Source organism: Castor canadensis, chromosome 4 (genome assembly GCF_047511655.1).
Source record: "Castor canadensis chromosome 4, mCasCan1.hap1v2, whole genome shotgun sequence".
In the NCBI taxonomy this organism is placed as follows: domain Eukaryota; kingdom Metazoa; phylum Chordata; class Mammalia; order Rodentia; family Castoridae; genus Castor; species Castor canadensis.
Window position 1 is genome coordinate 61861241 of NC_133389.1, and position 26599 is coordinate 61887839.

The 26599-nt window shown below is 38.5% G+C and overlaps 1 protein-coding gene across 14 annotated transcripts in view; it reads left to right on the forward strand.

Annotated features, from left to right (window-relative positions):
- Positions 1-26599, forward strand: part of Ptprm (protein tyrosine phosphatase receptor type M) — a 747535-nt gene that overhangs the window by 443807 nt on the left and 277129 nt on the right. For 10 of the 14 annotated variants that reach the window (XM_074070314.1, XM_074070316.1, XM_074070315.1 and 7 more), the window contains 3 exons: positions 12855-13128; positions 14101-14137; positions 20774-20848. In XM_074070314.1, the coding sequence (XP_073926415.1) occupies positions 12855-13128; positions 14101-14137; positions 20774-20848 (386 nt within the window). The remainder of the gene's footprint in view (positions 1-12854; positions 13129-14100; positions 14138-20773; positions 20849-26599) is intronic. The other 4 variants (XM_074070317.1, XM_074070319.1, XM_074070318.1 and 1 more) reach the window with 1 other exon arrangement.

A 26599-nucleotide genomic window follows, 5' to 3' on the forward strand; every position in this document is an offset into this window, starting at 1 on the left:
TCCTTTTTCTGGCCAGCAGAAGTAATTATTACCTGAAAACCTTTTTGGGGGGCAAAGCTGAAGGCCCACAGCCTCCTTTTAACTAGTCAGATATATCAGGAATAAGTAGAGTTTTGAATTTTCATTTTCATCCCTAAATAAAATTTAAGTGCCATGACCCTTCTATAGAGTACAGAAACATAAAAGAATCCCTTGCCTTCACTTTGAATCAATCAACTTATTTATTTTTATTGAAAAGAGAATTCAGAAAGATGACTTGAAATAAACCATTGCCACAGCCTGGACCCATCAAGAAGGTCATTGTGTATATGCTGGCCTGTGCTGTCTCCTTTGAATACTTGTCTCACTTCTCACTTTGGGGTCAGAAAGGACATCTACTTTAACCCTTTTGCATCCATCCCCAGCATCAACCATTGTCTTAGTGCATGCTTTTGTCTTTCTGAAGTCTCCAGTCTGAGCTGTCACTCTCCTGCTTCACAATTCATCCAAGAAGCATTGCCTTTCATGTAAATCCAGACTTTCTTAACATGCAAGGCTTCTAGCATCTAGTCACTTTCTGGGATAGCCTCCTGCAAAGCCATCATCCAGCTGGAAACAGCAGTCCCCCTTTTATTGGGGATACATTTCAAGAGCCCCAGTGGATGCCTGAAATCATGGATGTACTAAACTACATGTATACACACACACACACACACACACATATGTATACATACATACATACTGTAGTTTTCCCTATCTGTATAAAGCTTAATTTATAAATTAAGTACAGTAAGGGATTAGCAGCAGTGGCTAATCATGAAATAGAACTGTTATAACAATATACCTTAATAAAACTGCCAGAATCACTGCTGTTCCACACAGAAGCCATTGCTAAGTAAAGTAAAGCTTACTTGATCACAGATACTCAGTGACTGCAACGGTTAATGCACTAGCTGAGGCAGTTACTAAGCAACTATGTGTGGGTAGCATATACAGTGTAGATACGCTGAACAAAAGCGTGATTCTCATCCTGGGTGGAACTGTGCAACCGTTCACCACACTACTTGGAACAACATGAAATTTATTTCTAGGATTTCTATTTAATATTTTCTACCTCTGGTAACTGAACCTGTTGGAAGAAAACTGCTGACAAGAGGTGACTACTATATTCTCTCAGTTCCAAGAATATGCTGGGTGCTTCCAAGCCATTTTCTTGGCCTGTTTTGCGTTTGATGTTTCCTTAATGGACTCTTCTTTTTTCTTTCCTTCTGCCATGCTTTCTTCCCCAAACACACATATATACTCTACCTTGCCCCTTCTCTCACCAACTTATTTCCACCCTCCTCTGAGATATGGTTCAGGTGATTACTTCTTTGGGCCTTCTCTGACCTCACTGCCCTTCTGTATCCTGCTGCTCTCTCAGTCCAGCTCACCCTAAACTTACCACACTGGCTGGGGATGCACTACTTAGCCACCAGCTTCTTCATGGCAAGGGCTGTCCTGTGATTTTACCTCTGTATTTCCAGTTTGGGGCTCTTTGCCAAGCCCTTAATAAGTATTTTTGTTTGTTCATTAAAATGTTTGAACTTTAGAACGATTTTTATTAGGGTAAAAATAGAACTGGATCCCCATACCAGATCAGTCTCAGAGAAGGACATAGAGGAAGTAAATGGGCTCATGTGGCTTCCAGATGGAATGTGGATGGCTGATCCATGGGGTGGATGGAGGACACTAAGGGCTTTTATGAGACACACAGGTGTAACAGGGATAAAACAATCAGGAAATCCCTGCAGTGGAAAGACACAGGGTCTTTCTGTCCAGAGCACCATCTCCTTCTCTTCTTAGAAACACTGTACTTGGGAACTTGACCTTCTGGGGTCAGCACCTGCATTTTCTTTTCAGGCAAATACATTCCTTTATGGCAAGCCTATTCCTACATGCTGAGGGAGGAAGGGGTATTAAGAGGCCTTTCTTTAGAATTTAAAATACCATATGGAAATGATGAGTACTTCTAGGGAAAAGGATTAAGGAGTTGGAAAAGTAACAGTTTCTGACCACTCTACTACACCAAGAGAGAGTAAAGGTTTAATATGATTAGCCTATAAAACATGTTGACTAAATTGCTATTTAGTCATTGTTCCCTTTCTTTGCTGCTTTTAAGACTATACTTAAAATTTCTAATGACCACTGCATTTTCATCAACACTATAGAGGCCTCTTGTTCCATCCAAATACCTCAGTAGTCAGAGAAGCATTGCTGTTTGGGGTAGTTACAAGTTACAGCTCTTTTCAGGGAAGGAAGGCACAAACATGTTAAGAATAATAAAAAAGGCAGCCATGGTATGGAGTTGAATGATCCTGGGTTTAACTTTTGGATCTATATGTTTGTAACCTTAGGCATCCTGTATAACTTTTCTCCTGGTTGATTAGAGGTGAGGAGTAATAAAACTTACCTCAAAGAGCAACTGGGGAGTTAATGACATGTACACAGTCAGGATGGCATCATACATTGCCCTTACCTGTTCAGTGTAGGAAACTCTTCCATTTGTGAAGGCTTTACCATCCAATAAGAATAGATAAAACTTGTAGATAGTGTGGCTACCCGTTTTACTCTGTCTGTGTTTTAGAACGTTCTCTGAGACTTAGGATATAATATTCCTGAACCTCAGTTATGTTCTCCTGAGCAGCCTGTGATCAAGCTGGTGGCTCACGCCTGTAATCCTAGCTACTCAGGAGGCAAAGATCAGGAGGGTCACAGTACGAAGCCAGCCCCAGGAAAATAGTTTGTGAGGCCCTGTCTCAGAAAAACCTATCACAAAAATAGGGCTGGCAGAGTGGCTCGAGTAGTAAGAGTGCCTGCCTAGCAAGTGCGAGGCCCTGAGTTCAAACCCCAGTGCCACCAAAAAATTAAAAAATAATTGTAATAATAGTAAGTCCTAATTGTTAGTTGGAGTGAGAAGCTGTGATGTGCCAGGCTTCTGTTTGGTCATTTGCAGAATTATTTTTAATTATTCAGGGCAGCTTTCTTGAGAGTTGAAGAAACTGAGGTTTGAGAAGGTTCATGGGCGTGCACTCTCTCACCCCATACCCAGGAGCTTTCTGAGTAACCTCAAATCCTGTGCTTAGATCCACAGACCTTGTGAACCCCTGGGACCCTGCCTCCGCCCTGCTGCTCCCTTTCTCTCCTTCTCTTCTCCACACCTACCCACTGCCCTGGGTGGGGAGGCATCTCCCCTGCTGTTTGGAACTAAGATGTTGCACCACCCTTTGTAGACAAAGACTTTTTTGCAAGTGCATAGGTTTATTTTCTGTCTCTCTAATATTAAAAAAAACACTGTAATTGTTGGAATCTTTGGGGTTTATCCCTACTGCTCTAAGCAGTTACCCCTCTTTTTAGAAGCAGTGTTATTGCTTTCTTCATTATTTCATTACTGTTTTTAAGCTAAAACTTTTTGGGAGTTGTGCCAAGCTCCATCCCACCCCTCTAAGTGGTTAACCATGTACTTTTGAGAACTTAAATGAACTGTTTCAACCAAACTAATCAATCCTGTATTGTTGGTGTGGGTGTTCTTTTGACCAGTTTTAATTGTGTCCAGAAATACTGATGCACGGATGACACGCGCAGGAATTTCAGGTGCTCAGGGTTCTTGAGCCTGCTCTGAGAATGAAAGCACAGATTCTAACAGCAGAGGTCGGAAAGATTTTATTTGTAGAGAATTTTAGTTGGAGAAAAAAGAAGAGAAAGACTGCATATTGGGGAATGCAGGGGGACCTGGAAACTGGTGATCCCGTGGGTCAGGTTGGGGAGTGGGGTTTTATAGCCTATTTGCATTGCCTGATGGCAGGAGATGCCTTTCAGATGCAAACAGGCATTTCCTACAGAGAAGTGTCTCCTTGACCACTTATCACCTTTTGGGACCTCCCACAGTCTGTCCTTCAGTCCTTCAATACAAGAAAGAAGATGCCAGGATTTTTTGTTTTTCTGGTTTTTTTTTTGTTTTTTTTTTTTGAGATACTTAGAAGCAGTTTTTTGGCTGCTCATTTTCAGTCATTGAAAAAATGAACCCTGTGGAAATGTCTTAAACCATTGGGGCTAAATGCTTTTTTTGTCCCAATTTTAAAACCTTGAGAAAAGGTTCTATCCTAAGATAGAAACTGTCCTAAGATAGTTTTAGGAAAGAAACTTTGACTTGTGATCTGATAGTTTGCCTTTTTTACATTAGGATGCATATCCTCAAGGAAGATCACAGTGCCAAACTATGGTAGAGCCTCAGCTTTCCTATCCCAGTCCCAGCCTGTTTTATTATTACTTACTGTTGCTGAGTTTCACACATGAGTGTTAACAGAAAGTGCTAAGTCTCTTACTACCTGCTTCCCTTCCCTACCTGCTTTTAGGTGAGTTTTATTGTATTAAAAAATAAGACCTTGGATTCCTTGACTACCAGAAAAAAAGAATCATTTTTATTAATGTTGCTTCTTGGATGACAGTGTGAGTCATCTTTTTGAAAATTCATTTTGGAAATGAAATTTGTTCTTCAAGAACCCTAGGTAAGAAGCTTTAAAAATGGCAGGGAAAAGATAATAATAATAATAGACAAGACGTATTGGAGCATTTTTACAATGAAACTTAATTTAACTTTCCCTCAAACTCCATTTCAAACTTGCATAAAAATATGCTGCATCACTTTCCCTCCTCTATTTTTCAAATTTTCTTCTCCTCCATATAATCTCCTCTGAAGGATTCTGTGTATTAGATCAGAGTTTCATCCTCATTAGTAGGGCCTCACATATAGATGCACTAGTGAGCCCAGCACCCATGCTGAGGGGCAGTGACCCAGGCCTCCTGTGAGGGAGGTAGATGAGTGGCCACCTGCCCTGAAAGTGGGGATGGCTCTTGGGACCAAATTCCATCCCTCTAGTTGGTGGAGTGGCTCAAGTGGTAGAACACACTTGTAGCAAGCATGAGGCCCTGAGTTCAGACCCCAGTACCACAAAAATAAATTAATTAATTAAATAAGCTTTTAAAAATTTCACCCCTCTAAGAAGTCGACAAAACACTGAAATAATATTTTGAGTTGACCTTAATACTTAAAACACATATGGAATGATATACTAAAATTGAGAAATTATGGGTTGTATTACTATCAGAGTGATTACAGAGGCAGAAAGAGTAATTCCAACTTTGCTTACAGGAGTTTGGAGAAAGGCAGAGGGGAACAAACCCCAAGACTAATCATGTTCACCAACCCCATTCCCTGTGTACCCCAAAGATGTCCACAGTTCTTCCTCATCTCGGGCAGCCTGAATGGCTTTGGAAGCACGACCACTACCCTTTCAATAAAAATAGAAACAGAATGCTGTGAAAGCCATACCAAATAGAGGTTGAGAGCATCCCAAGTCTGAAAATCATTCAAGAATATTTTGGATTTTGGTTCATCTTTGGATATTTGTACTATAGATGCTCTTGCATCCCAGAATTTTCATGTCCTCCATGGTAGTTCTGCCGGAGGCCAGGCAGTATTGGAAATAATGAGGAAAACCATGCCACTTTGGGGTTACTCAAAATGAGTAAGAGGCCTTGGAGCCTCCCTGCCACAAGGGCCCCAGTACCTTCCATCTGCTGTACGACTGACAGTGGCTCCTCCAAGTGATTGGAGTGAGTGGAGAATACAAATCTAAAGAATCTAAAGATTTTGTTTCTTGCTCTCTTTTGGTTGATTTACTTCTTTTTTGAGGAAGAGTCTTGCTGTGTTTCCCAGTAGGCCTCTAGTTCCTGGGCTCAAGTTATCCTGCTGCCACAGATGCAGACTGGAAGTAGCTGGAATGACAGATACAGACTACCATGCCCTGCTATGTTCCATTATTTTGTTTTTAGGAGAAGGCTAGTGACATAGTCAGAAGCAGTCTTCTGGTGTCATCAGCAGGTGACAGTGATTGGTCCCTGGCCAAGTATCCTCAATATAGTAGGTGCTGCTAGAAACTTTGATGTAGTGATTAACACTGCCCTGAGTTCTGTGACTTTGAATAAACCATTCTTAGATCCTTATCACAGTATTTCTTCCCTGGTGTAACCTATTTTTAGCACCCTTAGACTGAGCTTCCCAAGGAGAGATAGTCTATACCTAATTCCTCTTTTTATTCTTCCCTGGTGCTCAGCACAAGGCCTAATAATTGACAGGTACTGTGTAAAGAAAGGACAGAGGAAAATGAGTGAGATAGTTTTCTTCTCATTTATCAGTGTCACAATTGGCCCAGTTTTGTACCAGGAATCATGAAATCTCAGAGCTTAAAAGGGCCTTCCTGGTTAGTTGACGCAGTGGCAAAACTGATGTGGTGGCTCCCATGTCAGGGTTCTTTCAATTGCTCCCCTCAGAGGTCAATTCCTTTGGTGGCCACATCTGTGTTCCAGCTTATCTGGCCTGCAACAGTAAAACTTTTCAGAATTGAAAGATTGTGAATTGAGTATTATATAAACATACAAGAATGAAGATACAGGTTGAGTATCCCTTATCCAAAATGCTTTGGACCAGAAATATTTCAGATTTCAGATTGTGTCAGATTTGGAAATTGACTTTACAAGTTGAGCATCTCTAATATGAAAATCCAAAATCGAAGATGCTCCAAAATTCAAAAATGTTCGTAAGGATTTTCAGACTAAAGATGGTCTTAATCTTTATTTGGTGTAGTTTTGATAGTATTCTGTTGAAATCACCAGGGCTCTAAGAGAACACGCTTTCATCATAGTAATTGACCTTGAATTGAAATCATAATGATTGAATCATGGTAAACAGGTAGCATTGGAAATACAAAGGCAATGTCTTCATCGTTCAAAGCAGTAGAAATCACTCTAAAAGATGTTCCACCTAGGACTAATTTACTCCAAATTTGGTGTCTGTTGTGAAGATTAATGACAGGTGGCCTTTTCCAGAGCTTCACAGCCTGAGTCTAATGTGCTGGTTGTTTTTTTTTATTATCCCAAACCTCCATAATGACAGGATTTTTCCACCCTGCCCTTTGTTCACAAAATGGGACTGTAATTGAGTTCATATTTCTCACCCAACCTTTCAGCTGTAATTAATATTTCATTATAGCAGATTTTATCACTAACTAGAAGATAGCAGAGTATTGAACTGTGAGCTTGTGCATGTATGCACACACACATGGGCACACACACAGAGCACTAGTAACTCTCTGGTGCCAGGAAAGCTCTTTGTAATGAATTATGGCTGAGAAAACATAAAACGTGCTTATGGCAGCCTAAAAATATACCACAAGAATCTGTGGCAAGTCTTCAGATCACAGCAGGACAAACAGAAACTAAAGATGTCAATACACAATGTCCAACCCCACGGGTCTGATACTGCCCATTGTCTATAAAACTAGCTTACCAGTTACCATTCATAATTTACTGCTCTGGACAGTGTTTAGTCAGCCGCAACCTGTGCCTGCTCCATGCAGGACTTTAAGGAATTCTAGCCATGGCAACAGCATATTCAATTCTCACCTGTTTTTTTCCTCATTGTAAACTGGCAACATACTTTTCAAAACTTATTTGGAGGATCTGGGTGTCATTTCAGTAAATGCAAAAAGATTTAGAAAAGGGCTATATCTAAACAAAGAACAAGAAAAACATAACATTGTTCGTGGTTGCCTGCCAACTAACCTTAGTTATACATTTATTTTGCATGCTTTGAATAGAATGACTATTTTTATTTTCTCCCATTCCCCAGAAGAGTAGTGTTCAGAAAGATATCAGTACTAATCTCTGTTCTTTTTATACAGATAGAATGTATGATTTATGCCAAAAATTGACAATCAAGGCCAAAGTCACCATGAGGTACTGTGAAGTGAATAATAGTGTTCTTTGTTATCTGGCCGTATTAGGATTTGAACTCAGAGTTTTGTACTTGCTAGGCAGGTGCTCCAGTGAACAATAATATTTTAAGTGCCTATTTTAAAGGACCAGCATAAACACAAATGAAAAGATCATTGCATTTCTCCTTGTCTTGTCTCCTCCTCTCTCCCTTTTCTCTGTTAACCAGTTGGGTAATGCTTTAATTTATTATACTGATAAGAATTAGAATAAATGGATCAGAAAAATGGACTTAATGAAGGATTTAATCTTTAAATGAATTAGGGTAAAAAAAACACTTAAGTCAGTTTCCAGTCTAATGTAGGCTTCCTCTGAAAGACCTTAATGTTAGGGAAAAGCTGAAAACATTTCATCACACTTGAACTTTCAAGTTTAAGAAAGTACATGAAAGATGTTCAGATGTTCTTTTCTAGGTTATACTTCATGTACTATTCTGTATAAATGCAGATGTCTTATTCTCCTTGTAAAGGCCTTAGAGTTTTGTTTTAGAAAATCTGAGCCTAAATTAAATTTTAAATTAAATTTCATTTCATTGGAAAGTTCTTATATAATGATGTCACATATTTGGCAGACTCATCTTCACTACAGGCTGTGCTTTAATATTGCAAATGCTGGAGAGAGGTTTTGTGTTACTTGAAATTCCAGGATAGTGGTAGAACTAGGCTAGAAATGGTGCAACTTGAATAAACAAAAGGAGCCTGAGTAATACATTAAAAGGATAATCGAATTTTAACTCAGCTTACTAAGCTAGAAACTTCCGATCGGCTTTCTATCCTTGAGAATTTGCTTTCTTTAATCTTTTTAGAAAAACCATTCAAATAGTGAGATTCTCAAAGCTAGTTTTGAGATTAAGATTGTGGATGGGAAGATTTTTATGGAATTCATTAGTGAAATGATGTTTGTGTAGATGAAAAACATACCAGCCAAACAGTTCAGTCAAGGTACCATTGACCTGGGTGCTAATAACATGTTAATTTCCATCAGGGAGACAGCAATGTATGGCAGTTGGGCAGCAGAGAGGATTTAACTATTTTTCATTAGCACTTAAACTTTGATAAAGGAGAATAGAAAAGAGCTGCTTGACCTTTCAGTGCTTAAATTATTAAAGAGCAAATAGATTTGAGGTCTGGATGCTTGCAAATCTAATTTGTCTTTTGGAGCAAGGATGAAAAGACATTTGGGGTTTGAAATTGCTCTAGTCAACTTAGTTCTTGCTTTAATATATCTAGAGATGAGTAGATGGTAGCCATTTAAAAAGTAATGTGTCCAGAGTAGAGTGAATAGTATAACTACTACCAGCTGGCTATAAAGGCGGCCCATTAAATGATCATTTAATTCTCAAATTTTCATCTAATCCTCATTAAGTTACTGCTTGGAAATAATTAATTTTTATCCATATTCATGTAGATGCTATTTAAATTACAATTTTTTGTCTAATTAGGAAATGTCTTATTAGGGAACAATACATTGTATTGTTTTGAGTTAAAGTAGGGCAGCGCCTGGTACATAGTAGGCACTCAAAAATATTTGTTAGTAAAGAAGTGAATATACTCATATATCACACATGCTAGTGATATTAGGAAAGGAGGAATAGGAAGTGAGAGGTGGAGGTGAGAGGAGGGTAAAGGAAACAGGGATGTAGAGTCTGAGTCCCTTGGGGTTCCTTATTTAATTGTGACTCATACAAGATAAACTTAAATTTCAGTCAGCACATCTTATCATAGTTTTTTTCTTGGTAACTTCTTCCTCTTTTTACTCTTGGGTATTCAGGAAATGAATACAAAATAAGCTTACTATTAAATTTTAGTAAAGCACAGCACACTTATGAATATCAGGACCTTCACCCTAACTACCACATGCAGTATATAATATCCCCAGATAAAATGTAAGAGACTTTTAGATTATATTGTGCTTTCAAAAATTGTGCTTCACGCCCACTTCATTGTAAAGAGCCATGAGACACAAAAATGACTAAGTCATACCCTTCCTCCTTCAGGAACTTAGGAGATTTGAAAATAATGATAAAAGAACTCCATTGACTGTAAGTCTTCACAGAAAACATATTTTCATGAGTGTGGAGCAAAGCAAGAGCAAATCAAAATGAGGATCAACTGAAAGCCCCTGAGAGAGGGACCCTGTGCTCCCAACAGTGCACATCTATCTTCATTTTTCAGCTTTCTCTTCTATATGGGTTTCCTAAAAGTTACTTTTAAATTGAAATTATTCCCTACCAGAAATGAACCAGAAAAGCTGACTTTTTGAAGGAAGCTGATTTTTGTGGTGTATTTTATTGAATGGAGAATCCCTTTGCAGAGCAAGTAATTGTTCTTATGATTTGTGAGGGTAGTTCTTATACATTGAATCAAAAATCTAGGTGCATGAAATGAACCCTAGATATCTACCTAATTCTCTCACTTCCTAGGGAAAAATAAGACTCCCACAAAATAATTTAAAGTTAGTTAATTGAGTCATTCGTAGAATTAGGATTAAAGCCCAGACCAGTGCACTGTCTCAATCCCAACAAAAGCAATTTCAACAGGAGTGTCATATTTTTTCAGTGCTATGTGTCTTAATGGTGCTCTGGGTTAAACTTCTTCCATAGCTGACATCTGCTACAGAGCAGGTGTCATTTAGTCTTTGACTTTGACCCTCTTATTTGGCCTGATATACAGATTAGTACTGCACCCCTCCACCTGTGGTAGATAAATTCCAAGGCGTCCAGTGGGTGCCTGAAACTGCAAATAATACCAAACACTACCTGTACTATGTTTTTTTATATACATGCATATTTAGGATAAAGTTTAATTTATCAAGTAGGCACAAAAAGATATTACCAACAATAACTAATGATAAAATAGAACAATTATAACAATATGCCATAACAGAAATTATATGAGAATATGGTTTTTCTCTTGAACAATGAGGTCAAATGTTTCTGTTTTGGGATGGCAGTTGACTGAGGATAACTAAAACCACCAAATGCAAAATGGTGGCTAGCAGGGGCAACTTATTATATTTGCTGCATATCAGACAGTGTGAAAGAGCCTTTTTATTCTGTTATGATATTTTGGGTCAGCAGAGGGTGAACCAGGCAGCTCCTGGTTGAGGTTCGTTAGGATGGCCTTCTAAAGGCACTCACACACATGGCTGCCAGGACCACTGCCACCATTTGAGGGACTTGCAGCCCCTCAAATGTCTTTTGGAGCATGGCAGGTGCAGTCATTGAACCACTTACTTGATGGTTGGTTTCTCCAAGAGCAGGCTTCCCGAGGGAAACTGGTGGAAGATGAATATACAGTGTCCTTCTGCAACATTCTGTTGGTCCCTTGTGAGTCATTCATTAAGTAGCACCAACTCCACCTTATGATGGGGAAAAGTCAAGATCTTTGTAGATGTGTTTTAAATCACCACATCTGAGTATTTGTAAGTTTCACAAGTCAGGGACAAGGAAGAGAGAATTCAAAGCCTGCTCTCCTCCCTTATGTGTCCTTGATGTAGGAAGATGCTTCCTAAGTTCTTCCTTTCATGTTACATCTATCATGCAGGGAGAAATCTATCAGATTTGGTGGCCTAATTTATATGACTAGACCCATTGGAAACTGATGTGAGAAAAGAGATTCTTCCTACTTTCCTTCCTTCTTTCCTCCCTCCTTCCCTCCATCCCTCCCTTTTCCTCCTCTGCCATCCCTTCCCCTTCCCTTTCTCTTTATTTATCACTGGTAAGAATTCACTTTATCATCACGCTGTAAGACCACCTATGTGCTGAGCAACCACTCTGATGTTCTACAGCAGATGATTTTGGTGAGACAAGATTACAAACAGAATGACAGCATGTGCTTTCTAATGGCAGTAGACTGTGTTAAGTGGTTATATTCACAGAGGTAGAGGGGCTGACTGAGTACAGATTCATGTGTCACACAGACAAAAGCAGTAAAGAGGCATTCGCAGGACAGTGGGGGTGACAGGCACCCTCTCCCAGCTTCTTTCTTGGTGTTAGTGGGTAGTTTTGCTGACGAACTCTTGGATCACATCATTGTTCTAGAGATTCACGGCGTTTTTCTGATACTGCAGGGAAAAGATACATCTCATTGCTAGAAGGACTTTTAATCTAATCTGGATCCAATTTGTGAAAGCTGTTGTTAAGATTTAATTTTGTTCAGCAGGAGAAACTTTTTTCCCAATAAAAGTATAGGAATAGCTCATCATTCCAGCAAATTTAAATATCTTAATTTTTTAAGAAGCCCTTCATTCAGGGTTTCTGATTGTCCTAAGGTCACTTCAATATCCAAAAACACCAGAAGGGGGGCAGATAACTGAAGTCCAATCTCCAGTGGGGATATTGTCCTTTCAGGCGTCTTCAAAAGTACTCATTGCCATTTTGTCTTTATATGTGACTCAGGTGGCGTTGCTCATTATTTCCTTTTATAAATCACTTGTCACTCCAAAGCCTTGGCTTTAGAGATTCTAATTGCTTGTCTCTGTTTTTCTTATGTCATCTCTTTCCACTGACTGAACATGGTCAAGGGCAATGAAATATAAGGAAATATGGGGAGGAAGCTAGACCTTAGTTAACATGAACCCCACACATTGTGCTTTGTGACTTGTTAAAACTTCACATGTGTCCATTACAGATCTCGCTGAAGAAACTGATACATTGCTTTTCTTTATAAACCTACAGTTAATCTCATTTCATTTATCAGGAAAGCTGACTTAATTCTGTGGAAAGTCATCTTCAGTTGCATGCAAGAAGCATCATTGTATTGTCTTGTTTAGGAACAGCAGATATTGTCACACAGTTTTTTAAGTTGTTTCTCACCATAAATTGCATTACTTTGGGCTAGATAGAATGCTGAGCATTGAATGAGGGTCTTTTAAGTACCATGCAAGTATTATTGACTATGTTCAGAGTATTCTTTATTTCTGATATGCTTCTGTGCAATTGAAGGCATAGTGGATCAGCTCAGTTATAACAAAATGTCATTGATGATTCTATTTTTTTCTAGTGTCTATCAGATAGTTGTTGAGGAAGAGCGTCCTCGAAGAGCTAAAAAAACAACAGAAATCCTAAAGTGCTACCCAGTACCAATTCACTTCCAGAATGCGTCAATCCTGAACTCCCAGTACTATTTTGCTGCTGAATTTCCAGCAGACAGCCTCCAAGCTGCTCAGCCTTTTACTGTTGGTGATAATAAGACATACAATGGATACTGGAACACTCCCCTTCTTCCCCATAAAAGCTACAGAATTTACTTCCAAGCTGCTAGTAGAGCCAATGGGGTAAGTTTTATAGATGACTATTTATTTAGGCTATTTGGAGTTATTAATGTGAACATGGATTAAAATAGTAGTAAAAAAGTAAAGTCACACAAAAGTATGATTTTACTTATAAACATTTTTTTCTCTCTTTCAAAGTCATTTTCATCCGAGAAATCTGTGGAGAGAAATGAGTATATCCATTTTGGGGTGGGGTTGGGAAAGCATATCATCAACATGATTTTTATTTTCAGATTTTCTTATTACAAAAAGTTGGCTAGTCATTCTGCTTAGCTAACTATTTTATAGGAAAACAGTGTAGCTACAACGCATATATTCAACTCCTTTAAAATTTTGTGAAATCTACAATATCAGTCTTTTCTGCATAGTCTGCCCCATTTCCTTAGCTCCAAAGATTTTATTCTTCCTCTAGCTGTGACTAAATTAGGTATTTTTTTTCCCTAAGAGAAAACAGTTTTAGAAAGATGGAACCAAAATTAAAACTACCATTGAGTCTTTTATGAAGACTTTTCCCGTTCCTGTTCAGACCAACCCAGAGCTCTGATAAGACTTTCAAGTTTCTTTAGACAGAAGGAAACATTTTCCAGACTCCAAAGTGAGTTCGCTCCTTCACAGCACAGGTCTAGGTATCATGGTCCACCTGACGTTTGCCAGTGAAAGGCAAGGAAATCTGGACTTCTTCCCTAGTACTATTTGCATGGAGAGCATACAGGTCTGGTGTAGGAATCCGGGGCCACTGGGTAAAGATGTTTTGTGTCTAGCTCCTCACTCATCATCCAGTCCAGAAATGCCAACTCTACTGGCCCTGAAGTCAGAAAATGTATCCATGCTTGGTTTGTGGAGTAATCTGTGTGTGATAAAAGCCACACTTGAAACAATGAGCGCTTTCCTTATCTGTTCTTCAACTAGAACTACATTTATATTGTTTTAAATAAAAGATGAATAGTAATTTTCCTCCTTTTTTATTTGATACAGGAAACCAAAATCGACTGTGTCCGAGTGGCCACAAAAGGTATGTTGAAAATGTAGGATGATCTCCTGGTTTATAGCTCTCAAAATCTATTTTTAGAATGTGTTTCAAAACTTCTTGAAATGTAACTTCACTGAAATAAGTTTGTGTATGTATGTGTATATGTATCATATATAAATGCTTGTGTGTATGTATGTTTGTATGTATGTATTAGGATCTTGTGGCAAATAACGTTGAGTATTTAATTCAGATATTTTTATTAAATGAAATATACTGATGTGTTCCAAGCAGTTTTCAATGGTTACATTTTTAAAAATTCTCTATATACTAATTTTTATATGATGTAGGTATGCCTGTTTTAAACCATAGTGCATCATACCTGGTAAAACTATAATTAGTGAATCTTCATATAAAAAGGAGTAGAATATTGCTCTCCTCCTGTTTTTGAGATGGGGCCTCATTGTGTTGCCCAGATTGGCCCCAACTCCTGAGCTCAAGTGATCCTCCTGCCTCAGCCTTCCCAGTGGGCTGGGACCACATGTGTGAACTACCATTCCTGGCACTCCTGCTGTTTTGCAGCAGTGATCTAGTCATAATAGCAGTATAAGCCAAGTCTACATGGACTCTTTGCACTAATGAAGCTTGACTATGAACCCAGTAGCCAGATAATGTTACCGTGCAATTTATGCTTTCCTGGCCTAGTTAACGTTCTGACGGATGTGATCAGAGATGAGCCATGAAAGTGGATAGGGTGTCCCACCATGTATTTCCCTACACAATGGAAGGTGCAGATGTATGTCCTTGTATACATAGAGTAATGTCTCATCAACTTATGGCACCGTTTCAGGACTTTGGAAACACTGCACTATTGCATTCCATTTACCCTTATGGTATGAGAAAGTAAATCTAGTTCCAGGGTACCTAATTTATAATGTCTTATGTTTAACATCACAGCTAAAAGATATAGAATCACTTTCATCCATGTGTTCTCATTTATTTCCATGAAAAAGGATAAGGGTACTGCTGTTCTTATTTTTAAGATGAAGAAAATCTGTGCTTTGAAATAAATTAACTTGTCAGGGTCACTCAGACAATAATCTGTGCATCAAGGTTTGATCCCAGGTACATGGAGTCCTACCTCGGGGTTCATTCACTTTATATCATGGTTTTCCATCTAGAAGCAACTGGCCATCTTATACTATCATGTAGTATAAGCATCTGACCTTCCCTTTATTAGAATTGAGTCACTGCCCAGTTTACTGTGAAAACAACAAAACATCTGTCATTTACATAGTTAAATAATTATATAAATCACATACTAGTAAATATGGAAACCTGACAAGTTTGCTGCTTTCACAATAGATTGAATTAGATGGTGATTTGGATCATTTTTCTCCAATCAGCTAGATTCCATCAATATTGTAATTTGTTTTTCAATTCACCAAAGGATGATTAGGCAATCAGATGACCTGATTGACTAAATAGTCCCCACTCATATTTTCTGAGTCATTTGCAAACATTTATACAGCAACAGACTCTATCCAAATAATCTCTTTGGGGGGAAGAGGGAAACAAATTTTAATATTTACTGCCTAATGCTGTCATTTCTGTTTCATAAAAACATAGGACAGTAGGAAATCTTGGGAGATAATTTCCCTCCAGGCAAATGACACTGTTCTGTGATGTGTTATTAAATTCTACATGGGCAGATTCAGCAGTTCCCCTTTACATCTCAACGTGATGTTTCACCACCTTTATAATGAGAAATGTTCCCTTCTTCATACTAAAAGTTCTTTTTTCAGCACAGGAAGCCATTCCATCCTGATTATTTAGCCAAAACAGAGAAATAAGTAGATCTAATAATTTTCTAAGTACCATGTAATACAGATACTTGAAATTTATGAGTTCAAACATTCTGAGTGTGTTATGCCGCACATTGCTGGCAGGGTGATGGCTTAGTTGAGTTTCAGATACTAAGTCACTTTCCTATGCAGCATTGTGAGTGTGCAAAGATTTCCAGTGTTCTCATGAAACAACTATTGACAAATGCATTTATTGCAAAAGTATGGAGGTCGATCTGTTTCTGAAAGAGTTTGCAATTTCAACTAATGGTATGGCTCTTAAAAATATATTTCATACTATTTATAAATTTAATGTGATTAATCATATTCCAAAGATATATTTTGACACTCATCATTTCAAATCTAAAACCTCATAAAATTAGACACTAAAAAAGCCCTAATGCATGTTATTAAATATTTTCATGTTGGAGGGTTGCCTATACTTTTATATATCCTCCTTTAATTTGTGCATCTACATGAGATCCCCATAGGGTCACATGACCATAATTTGTTGATTATAGACAAACTCATACCAGAATATTCTCTCTTGAGTTAAAGGACAAAGACACCCTACAACAGGTGATGCATGATGTTTGGAAGTAACCATCCCATTTCAAATCTGTACCATGGAGTGAGCAGAAGATCTTGTAACTATTCTTAGTTTCTCCAAATTTATAGTTTTTTGAAATCACATTCATATTTTTATACTTGTATCCTTTTCATGATCATTTGTTCCAACTTTGACTTAGTAATTAGTATGTTTTCTATAAGTTTTATATTCTTTAGTAACTGTTAAGGTAGATATATTTTTCCTATGGGAGTTTTGGAAGGCTTTATAGATGACCAGTTGTAAACTGAGAAGATTCACTTAAAAATTACAGTCCATTCTAATAGTTAATTAGATCTCTTGTATGAAATGAAGTATATTTACTATAGTCAACACAACATTCGGGGTCAAGTACATAAATTACATTCATCTTCCATAACATAATGTTTTCCACACTAAAATGCCACATGTATGTCTCTCCTTAGCAATATAACCATTGAGCTTTCCTGTTACCCACTTAGTTTAAAAAGTATTTGAATGCCTACCCCATGTTAGATATAATCTGTAAGAGTTCTAAGTATAGATACATAGGTATAGCAACCTTTGAAGATTTTGAGCACATAAAAAGTTTGGGGTGGTGTTTATTTTTTGCATTTCAGGGGGCAGGAGTTGGTCATATATGTTTGCTCCTCTTCTTTCTATGATTTAGCTAACAGCAGAGTAGCTAGAAGTGAAAACAAAATCTGCATGCAAATACATGCTCAGTTATTTCCTAAACTACTATAGAAATCAGACTATGATCCTTACAAGAAGAAAACATACTTTCCAACATATTTTAAGATGAATGTTCTATGAAAAAATGCTTCACTGTTTGTAAGTTTGGTATTTTATTTGACTCAAATTTATACTGAATGTGAATAGCTTTGCTGGAAGACCTTGAGGAAACTTTGAAGGATTTCTATTGTTCTGGCATAATTTCTAACTGTATTCAGAAATTTGAATGTTTCCTTTTTTAATCACTAGGCTCTTAGAGAAGTTTCTCCAGACTATTTTTCTTTGCACTCTTTTGTTCAAAGAAATACCATCCTTTCTAGACTATACTGCTACAGAATGAAACTATGCTGATAAAAGAACTAAAAAGAATGTGTGCTGAGATGTAAAGCTAATTAAGATTCCTTTTAATTACTCATATTCAATACAGGAGCAAACAAATGATGTAGTAAGGCCTCTCATATATACCTCTAAATCATCTCCTATTATTTAGGCCATGGATTTTGAAATAGGAACATACACATGCAATACTCAGCATTTTATAGAGAAAATGTTTTCTTGATCTGCAGGTCTTCATAATGTATATAAGGAATACATTAACCCCACCTCCCCATGAGGTTCCTAAAAACAAGAAACCACAAAAGCCCTATGATTCCCGAGTGTATTTGATGCAAACTCATTTTTTCATGGAATACCAGGGTCATGGAAGACACAGTTTGGGAAATGCTGTTTCAGTGAATTCTAAAATGATCCTCCAGTACGTAACTGAAATGTCATTTAGGGGCTGGGGGTGTTGCTCAAGGTGTAGAACAACTGCCTTGCCAGTTCCTGAGTTCAAACTCCAGTAAAAAATGAATAAGTGCCAGGATGGTGGCTTGTGCCTGTAATCCTAGCTAGCAGGAGGTAGAGATCTGGTGAATCTGTAGTTCGAGGGCAGCCCAGCAAAGAAGTAAGCAAGACCCCCATCTCAACCAGTAGCTGGACATGCTAGTGCACACCTGTCATCCTAGCTATGCAGGAAGCCTAAATAAGAGATCGCAGTCTACAGGCAAAGAATGCAAGACCCACCTCCAAAAATAACTAAAAGCAAAAAGGGCTGGAGGCATGGCTCAAGTGGTAGAGCATCTGCCTAGCAAGCACGAGGCCCTGAGTTAATGCCCAGTACCATCAAAAAAAAAAAAAAAAGAAATGAAACTTGATCTACTCCATGTATTATTTACTTTTCATGCCTGAAGGATACACTAAACTGATCACCACCATATATCGTCTTTAAAAAGTATAGGATTGCAGCTGCCAGTGGCTTATGCCTGTAATCCTAGCTACTTGGGAGACTGAGATCAAGAGGATTGAGGTTTGAGGCCGGTTCAAGATACCCCATGTCCAGAATCACCAGACCAAAATGGACTGGAGGTGTCACTCAAGCAGTAGAACACCTATTTTGCAAGCATGAAGCACTGAGTTCAAACCCCAATCCCTCCCTCCAAAATAAAAATTGAAATTTCTGACTTACTTCTGCGAAATTCAATGACATTCTCTTTTGTAATGCATTCTTACTGATTTTTTAAGGCAGGTGTCGACAAACAACAAACTTTTTATATCACAGGCCAGATAATAAATACTTTATTTTGGCCTGGGGTATAGCTCAGTAATAGAGTCCCTGCGTTCATCCTCTAGTGTCAAAATTAATAAATGAATAGATAAATCCTATTTTAGGCTTTGTGGAATATGATTTCTGGCACAACTACTCAGTTCTGTCTTGTTGGGTAAGAACAGGCATAAATGATACCTAAATAATTGAGCTTGGCCATTTTCTGATAAAACTTTATTTATAAAAGCAAACGGTAGGCCTGCTGGCCCATTTTACAATAATTTGGAACATAATCAAGTGTTTTCATTGAACTAAAAATAATAGTTACCAAAAAAAAAAACCAAAACACCACTGTGTGAAGCCCAAAACAGATCATATAAAGTCCCTTCCTCATGCTTGTAATGTACATTTTACTTAGAGGCAGGCTTAGCCTCAGACTGTAGTTTGAGTTCTTTTTTATTTATGAATACCTTGTGGCCCATAGCTATTTTCAAGTAACTTTTTGATAATGTTGCTTACTTTGTCAGGTATTAGATAAGTGCTCTGTTGTTCTATAAGATACTATCTTTTTTTCAAAAGTAGATGCCATGTTTTCCTGCATGTCATGCAAAACTGCACAGGAGTACACCATTCGTCTGTGACCAACCAAAAATTTTATGCATGTAGAACTTGGAGTTGATGCCAACTTTGTAAAAAGTCTCAGAAATAACATTTTACCACATACAACTTATTATATCAGTATGCAAAATTGCAGAATATGTCACATCTAGAAAACAATGTTCGTAAAACATTGGAAACTCTGTTCTCTGACCAGTTTGTCCATCTCACTTAGCAAAACTAGAATATATTCATTAATAATGTGTGAAAGGTCGCTATACCATTTTTAAACTTAGTTACTGCAGTTATCTGGCTATAAGGAATAACACTGATACAGGGGGATATTTCAAAATATTATGCAGCAGCAGTTTTGGGTTTAATTGTCTACAGATGGCAGATGATCTATTTTCCTTACCCGCTACACATTTCTAATGGCACCCAGGCTGTTCCATGTAAATTAGTAATCTTTCATGTAAGCCTGCCCTTAATTTTCCAATATTTTTTCTTTGCATCATTTTCCAGTTGTATCATGTTAGAACTGACGTTTTAATTTTCTCTCTTTTTTTTTTTTTCCCAGTATCTATATGTCATAAATGTTAACCAGTTAAATACAACTGCTGAGCTGTTCAGGCAAACCAAGAAGCCCACCTAGTTTGCTTCAAGAATCTGAATCATTTCTTTGGTCACATGTTAACCGTGACAATTACAGCAAACGAAATTAGCTGTTTCAACTTTGTCTTTAGCCAATACTTTGAGACACATTTTTTTTTAGAAATCTGTATGAATTTAGTTATCAGAGAAATTAGCCTCTTTAAAAATGTTTTTAGTAAAGGAGGATAATATTCTTCACAAAGGTGATTTTAGCAATAGAAAATATTGTGACTTAAGCAACATAAGTTTAAGTAACCTAATAAATTTTAAAAGCATAACATTTGTATCATCAGAATTAGCAATGAATCTTATACTGCATACTCAGTTGCTCTAGAAACCCTTGTTTGGTCTTCAGTTTAATGTAGGACTAACATTTTGGTTTTCTTTTACTTTTTTTTTTAATCCTTCAGTTAATCTATCCAAGATCTTAGCCAAAGCTTGCAACTGTGTCAGAGTTAGAAATCCTGTGGCCTGACTATAGCTTGTTTTAGAGAAAAGAATTCAGAAAATTCAATACCTTGCTATGTTTTTTTTTTTCCTTTCTTTTTTCCTTTTCTTTTTTGTTTTTGAAACAAAGTTGAGACAATTTGATATACTGATGGGAATTCTTCTTGTTAGCCTAGCTTCAGTCTGGCTTTTTTTTCCCTCATGCATGCTGACCTGGAAATCCTCCTTTGCCTTAGCTGCGATAATCGTGACTCAGCTTACAACACCTTACATTCGCATCGCCCCTGCTGCAGGCGACGGCCAACTAACAGGTCAGATGTTCAAGTATAGATGAGTCATCTTGCCCATTTCCTGCTCATTTTTCTCAGCTTTGTTTCCCCTCTACATTTCCTCCTCTGCTTAAGGCCTGTTTACAATGTTTCAGACCCTTGGTCTAGACCTGTGTTTGCATTAAGTTAAGTGACATGCTTGGCCTCTTCTGTGTGCACATTTATGTCCATGCATTAAGTACAACTCCACTGCATGTTTTCATTGTGTGTTTGGTCTGTTGGTGTGTTCCTTTCTAGTCTAATGTTATGTAGAAATGAAATTTTCTGGATTTGTGATAGCAATGACATCAATTGATAGGATTTCAAGCAGAATACTTAAAGATGTATTCCTGTTTTTCCAAATTAATCTAAAAATCCATTGAGTTTCATTGAGAATGACAAAGGTTTATTTTTCATCCCACAAGGATGAGTTTGCCCATGCATTGGCAATACACAATCCTATCTGCCAATATTATTAAATGAAGCCACTCCAGGGCTGTTTAGGGTGATAATGTTCAAATAGCTTTATGTGCAAGCACAAATGTTGCGGAGCTGATTGCATTCCTTATAGATTCTTGTTGCAAAGCAAACCACTTACATAGTGCAGTGACAGGTCTGTCAGCCAATTGCATTGAGTAATTTAGGAAAGTTTAGAAGAGTTGAGTGGCTTATAGTTATGGAGCCAAACTGGATGCTTCTTTATATTAAGAGAAACTAGGCTAAGCATGATGGCTCAACCTGTGATCCCAGGGACTTGGAAGCTGAAATTAGGAGGAACACAGTTCAAGGCCAGCCCAGGCAAAGAGTTAGTAAGACTCTATCTCAATCAATAAACTTAATGTGGCAATGCACACCTGTGAACCCAGCTATTAGGAGACCCTAGGTAGGAGAATTGTGGTCTAGGCCAGCCAGGTAAATACTGGAGATCCTACCTGAAAAGTAACTAAAACAAAATAGGGCTGGGGGTGTGGCTTAAGTGGTAGAGCACCTGCCTACCAAGCATGAAAGTATGCGACCCTGAGTTCAAAACCCGAGTACTGCAAATTAAAAAAAGAAGTAGCTTGTTCACACTTTCCCCCCTAAAGATATATGAAAATGTAGGATAGGAATCCAGTAAATTACTCCAGATCCAAGGTGAATAGTTAGTGCATTCCAGAAAGCTTTGTCCTTAAATAAAAGCAAGATTTCTAATCTAATCAGATGAGCAGATGTCAAAATTCTGGATTCAGAAGGACCCATAGTCTGAGGACTAGTACATGTAGTTGAGACATAATTATAGGCAAGTAGGAAACACACAGCCCCCTTCCATAGAACTTCCACTCCAGCAATTGTCTTTTTGTGTACAAAACTAGGGAATATTCCCTGACATTCAAGAAAATGGTGAAACTTAACTCATATAAATGTTGGACTATAGGAATTGCTCAAGTGGTAAGAGTGCCTTCCTAGCAAGCATGAGGCCCTGAATTCAAACCCCATTGCCACCAAAAAAAAGAAAGAAATGATAAATGTATGGTTGTTCTGTGAACTTACGACTTTGGAAAATAAAGCAACTGAGACTCAGGAAAATTATAGGGTGATTTGATAAGATAGAAAAAGTAAAATAATTCTACTCCTCCACTAGAATTCTGTACACATTTTCAGGGCCTAAGAGCTGTAAGTTTTCTGGCATTTCAAGTTTCTTTTAAGCCTATTTCTTTTACTTATTGAAGTCCAGCTTATTACAAACTCTTCCTTTGTTACAAACTCTTCCTTATCTGGAACTTCTGATGTGCTCCTCCCAGCAGTGAAAGTGTCAGAGTGATTGTATCTTTCCAAACACAAGTCCTCCTCTCTAAAACTTTTCCATTTGAGGACTGGCAGCTGGCATTGTGTGTGGGGTTAGGTGTCCCTCTTGAGGGTCCTCTCAGATCCTTCCACAGGTCTCATGCTTTTTCCCCCATTATATCTGAACAAACCCCAGTCTTGTCAGCGAGTCATTAAAACTAGATTGGCCTCACCATCATAAAAGGCATCCTTATGGGAAATCTAGTTAAATAGCCCTTCTCAGGCTTTACCATAGACTGCTGTCATCAAATGAAGCATAGTGTTCACTAGGCAGGATGTAAATGAAGCTTCTCGATTCAGCTTCCTCTGTAAAACGTGTGATTATGATACCTCTTAAAGAAGCCTTGTTCATAACGCTTTCAGAACCAGCACCTGCTACTATTTAGAACTAGTCTATGAAGGACACTCACATCACCACAGGTATGGCCACCCTTCTTCTTAAGGATATAGTGGTCGCGTGATTATTTTGGTTTATTGGGGATTAAAATGATGAAAGATCAGAATAAGGCCTCAAAAACTCATAAAAGATGCCTTGATTATTTCTTCTATATTTGCTGCTAATTTTAATGATAGTTCATCTTACCCAGATACATTCATACTCCAGTCATTTTTTCTTTTGCATTTTTCATCTGTATCAGCCATCAACTTTAATAGCAGAAACACTGTCTTTTTTTTTAACAGGTTTATTCCCAAGTCAGACTGCAAGCCCTAGACCTCATGCATTCAATCATTTTTTGACATTTATTAAGCACCTTCTTTGTCCCAGGCATGGATCAACAACTCTAAGAGTCTAAGTTTGTGTGGTTGCCCAGATATTTTAGTATGTTTGTAGCTAAAACGTCAAAACCTATGCATACACATACTCAAGTGACTGAAAAGTTAGTATCCTACTTGTCATTTAGCCAAGCTGATGCGGGGAAAAGACATGAGTTTGATAACCTGTCTCTCGATGATAAGCATCTGAGGAAACGGTTAGGGTGTCAGCTGTGAACTTTCCCATCTGTGACCATGGTAGTTTTCTTTACTAGAGCAGTCGTTTCCCTTCCAGAAGCCAGCAGGAGATGCAGGAGGAAGGGAGGGAGGCTTTTTTGTTCATTTCGTCCTAGTCTGTTGATATCTTGCCCTCGATGTCCTGTTTAGTGCTAAACTCCCACTAAGAAGCTCTCAGGAGACCGAGGTTCCTTTGCATCCTCTTTCCTCTCCTGCCAGTGTGCATTGTGTGCTGGTTAGGTGGGCCTTGGTGTAGGTGGAACCATCCTCGCTCGGCTAACACCAAAGAAAATAGGCACCCCGGGGACTGCCCTGGCCCTTGGAACTGTGCGGTGCACAATTTTTTTAGTTGAAATCCTTGAAAGAACAGTCCAGCTGCCTGTAGTCTTCCAGAACAGAAGCTCTTACTATAGACTAGGAGCATATGTGTCCCAGGCAGCCCTGGGTTGCACTGGGGAATGTCCCCTAAACATTTTGTCATCCATCAACAGTAATAAATTATTGTTACCCAATTAAGATGCATATACACCCACACAAGTTTAGCTAAAGCAAAAGATTTAGAGGCCATTCTACCAACACTACTCACTGCCTAAGATGTACTCTGACTCTCCCTATTCTGTTCCATTTTACTCTGTTTCATTTTGAAAAAAAAAAAAAAACCTTCTAGTTGCTACCTATTAAATTCATTTCATTTTTCACTAATGAGTTTAACCCAAGTTTTAAAAAACACTTTGTCAAAGCGCTAAATTTAGGAGCAAGTGAAAGGTAGCAGAATGTCCCACTGAAGATCCTCTCTACCTCAAAACTCCTACTCCAGAATGCACACACACAAGGAAAGTTCTAGAAACTGGAAATGCATCTAGTCACTACCTCATTCCCTTTATCTTTGGATTCATTGTTCATAATATACAACTGTTTGGGGAATAAAATCGAAAGCTGAACATGCTATAAAATTTCCATTTAAAAATTTTTATAAATATGTCTAGGCTATTTATACTAATATATTTCTGTTTATGATTTAATAACCCAGCCAACTCTGAGATGCTATGAAGAAAATGATTTGCCTAAACAAAAATTGTATCACCCATTTGTTTAACCCTTGCATCTGCTAATATAAGATCTATAACCCAGAATATTTATAAACAAGGTGACTTCTGGGACTCAAATACAAATTAGATACAAAATTAGATTGAGAAAGTATGAATAAGCCAACAGCTATTCCTACATAAAGTTTCAGGTTTTGAAAAAATGCACAGAACATATGTCTATATTATCGAAGATTAAACACAGCCAGCCATTAGTTAAAGCACTGAAAATAGATTTTTTTATTCAGTAGCTACTGACAATAGGTAGAAGAACTGAGCTTTATTCAGATTCTCTTTTAATGGAGAATGAGGAAGCAGTGAAAGAAATGACTGGGGCTCAGTACAGTCAGGGAAGCAAAACATTACAAAAAGCCAGAGGACAGGGCAGGGGTTAGTCCATGAGAACCCCCTGTGTTTGTTGCCTGGCATTTATCAAAGTCAGGCCCCTGCCCTCCCTCCGAGGCTGGAGACAGAGGCCTATCCTGAGGCTTTAGCAGAAACTAAATTTTCTGACAGTCTCAGGTTTTCTTAGAAAGGCAGGTGAAGGGGCCTGGAGTCACTCTTGGGATGCTGCTTGAGTGTTGGACCATGTTAGTGTTTGTTCAGATCTTCATAGACCACAGCTGAGGCCTAGTTGAGACGAGAGCCTACAAAAGTCTGGTAGAGTTTGGTCATGGAGAGAACTTTGTCAGTATACAGGAAAGCCATCACGAAATAAATCCTTTATCCTTAATGTGACTTTTAGAACAAATATAGAGGTTTTGAGTTCTTTTTTTAAATCTAAAGTTCAGGAAGCAATGGAACTAGATCCCCTGAGAAGGAAAAGAAACTGCACTCTTCACCAAGACCCTTCTGTGTTCTGATCTGGTACAGGAGTCTTCCACATGCATTGTTCACCAGCGCCTCACCGCAGCTCATGAGGGAGATGTATCCTTACATCTAACAGCGGGAACAAGTCTGCTCTAAGGGATGATGCTCACCTACACAGGCCTTATATTCAGTCAGCTCAGGGGCTTCCCAGGTTTCTGATTGGAGTCCTTCCACCTCAGGGTGTGTTTGATACCTCTGACACCACTCTCAGCGGCTACTCCTGAGTCCTCCAGGCTGCTTGGTTCTCACCTGACACCCCACAGAAACCCGTCACTCTCATTCTCACTGATATCCTTGCCTCCTGGGCCCTGGCTGCCTTGCCCTTCTGCTACACATGTTCATCCCTAGCCCTGAGGAACTGCATCAGCTGCTTTCTCTGCTCCTTCTCCATCCTTCCAAGTGTCGCTGGAGAAATGACAGACATATGTGCTGTACACCCATCCCCATGCCATGGGTGATCTCTGCTCATCCCCAGTGTCCTGCATCTCTGGTGTAGAATTGCTGCCCTCTGCCCCCACCCAGGTTCCTCTCCCAGCCACTAGGGATTTATACAAGTGCCCGGAGTTGGTTTGGTCAGGTTTCATTTCCTTCCTTTCTTCACAGTACCCTTTTTCTGATCTCTCAGGTTTCACAGGCAGCCTGTGCACGGTATACCTTCCTAATGTCCTTGGGGGTGGGGGGGTGTCACAGAGAAGAACACCTTTACCTTAGGAGCGAAAATCATCATTGAAGTTCAACAACAGCAGCTAAAGGAAATTTCTGGGGCTCTCACTGATGAGTGTGTCCATATCAAATACCAAATTTACTCTATGCCCTGAAACCTTCACACTGCCTTTCTAGAGCATGTTTGTCCTGCTATCTTTACAGAGGACAAAGCAGAATGCCAAGTCCAATATGACTCCAGTTCATGGATTTCAGCACCAGGCAAGAGCTGAAACTAGGAAAAGAGGCTACATTAGAACCTTTAAATGTGGTGATGACTTCA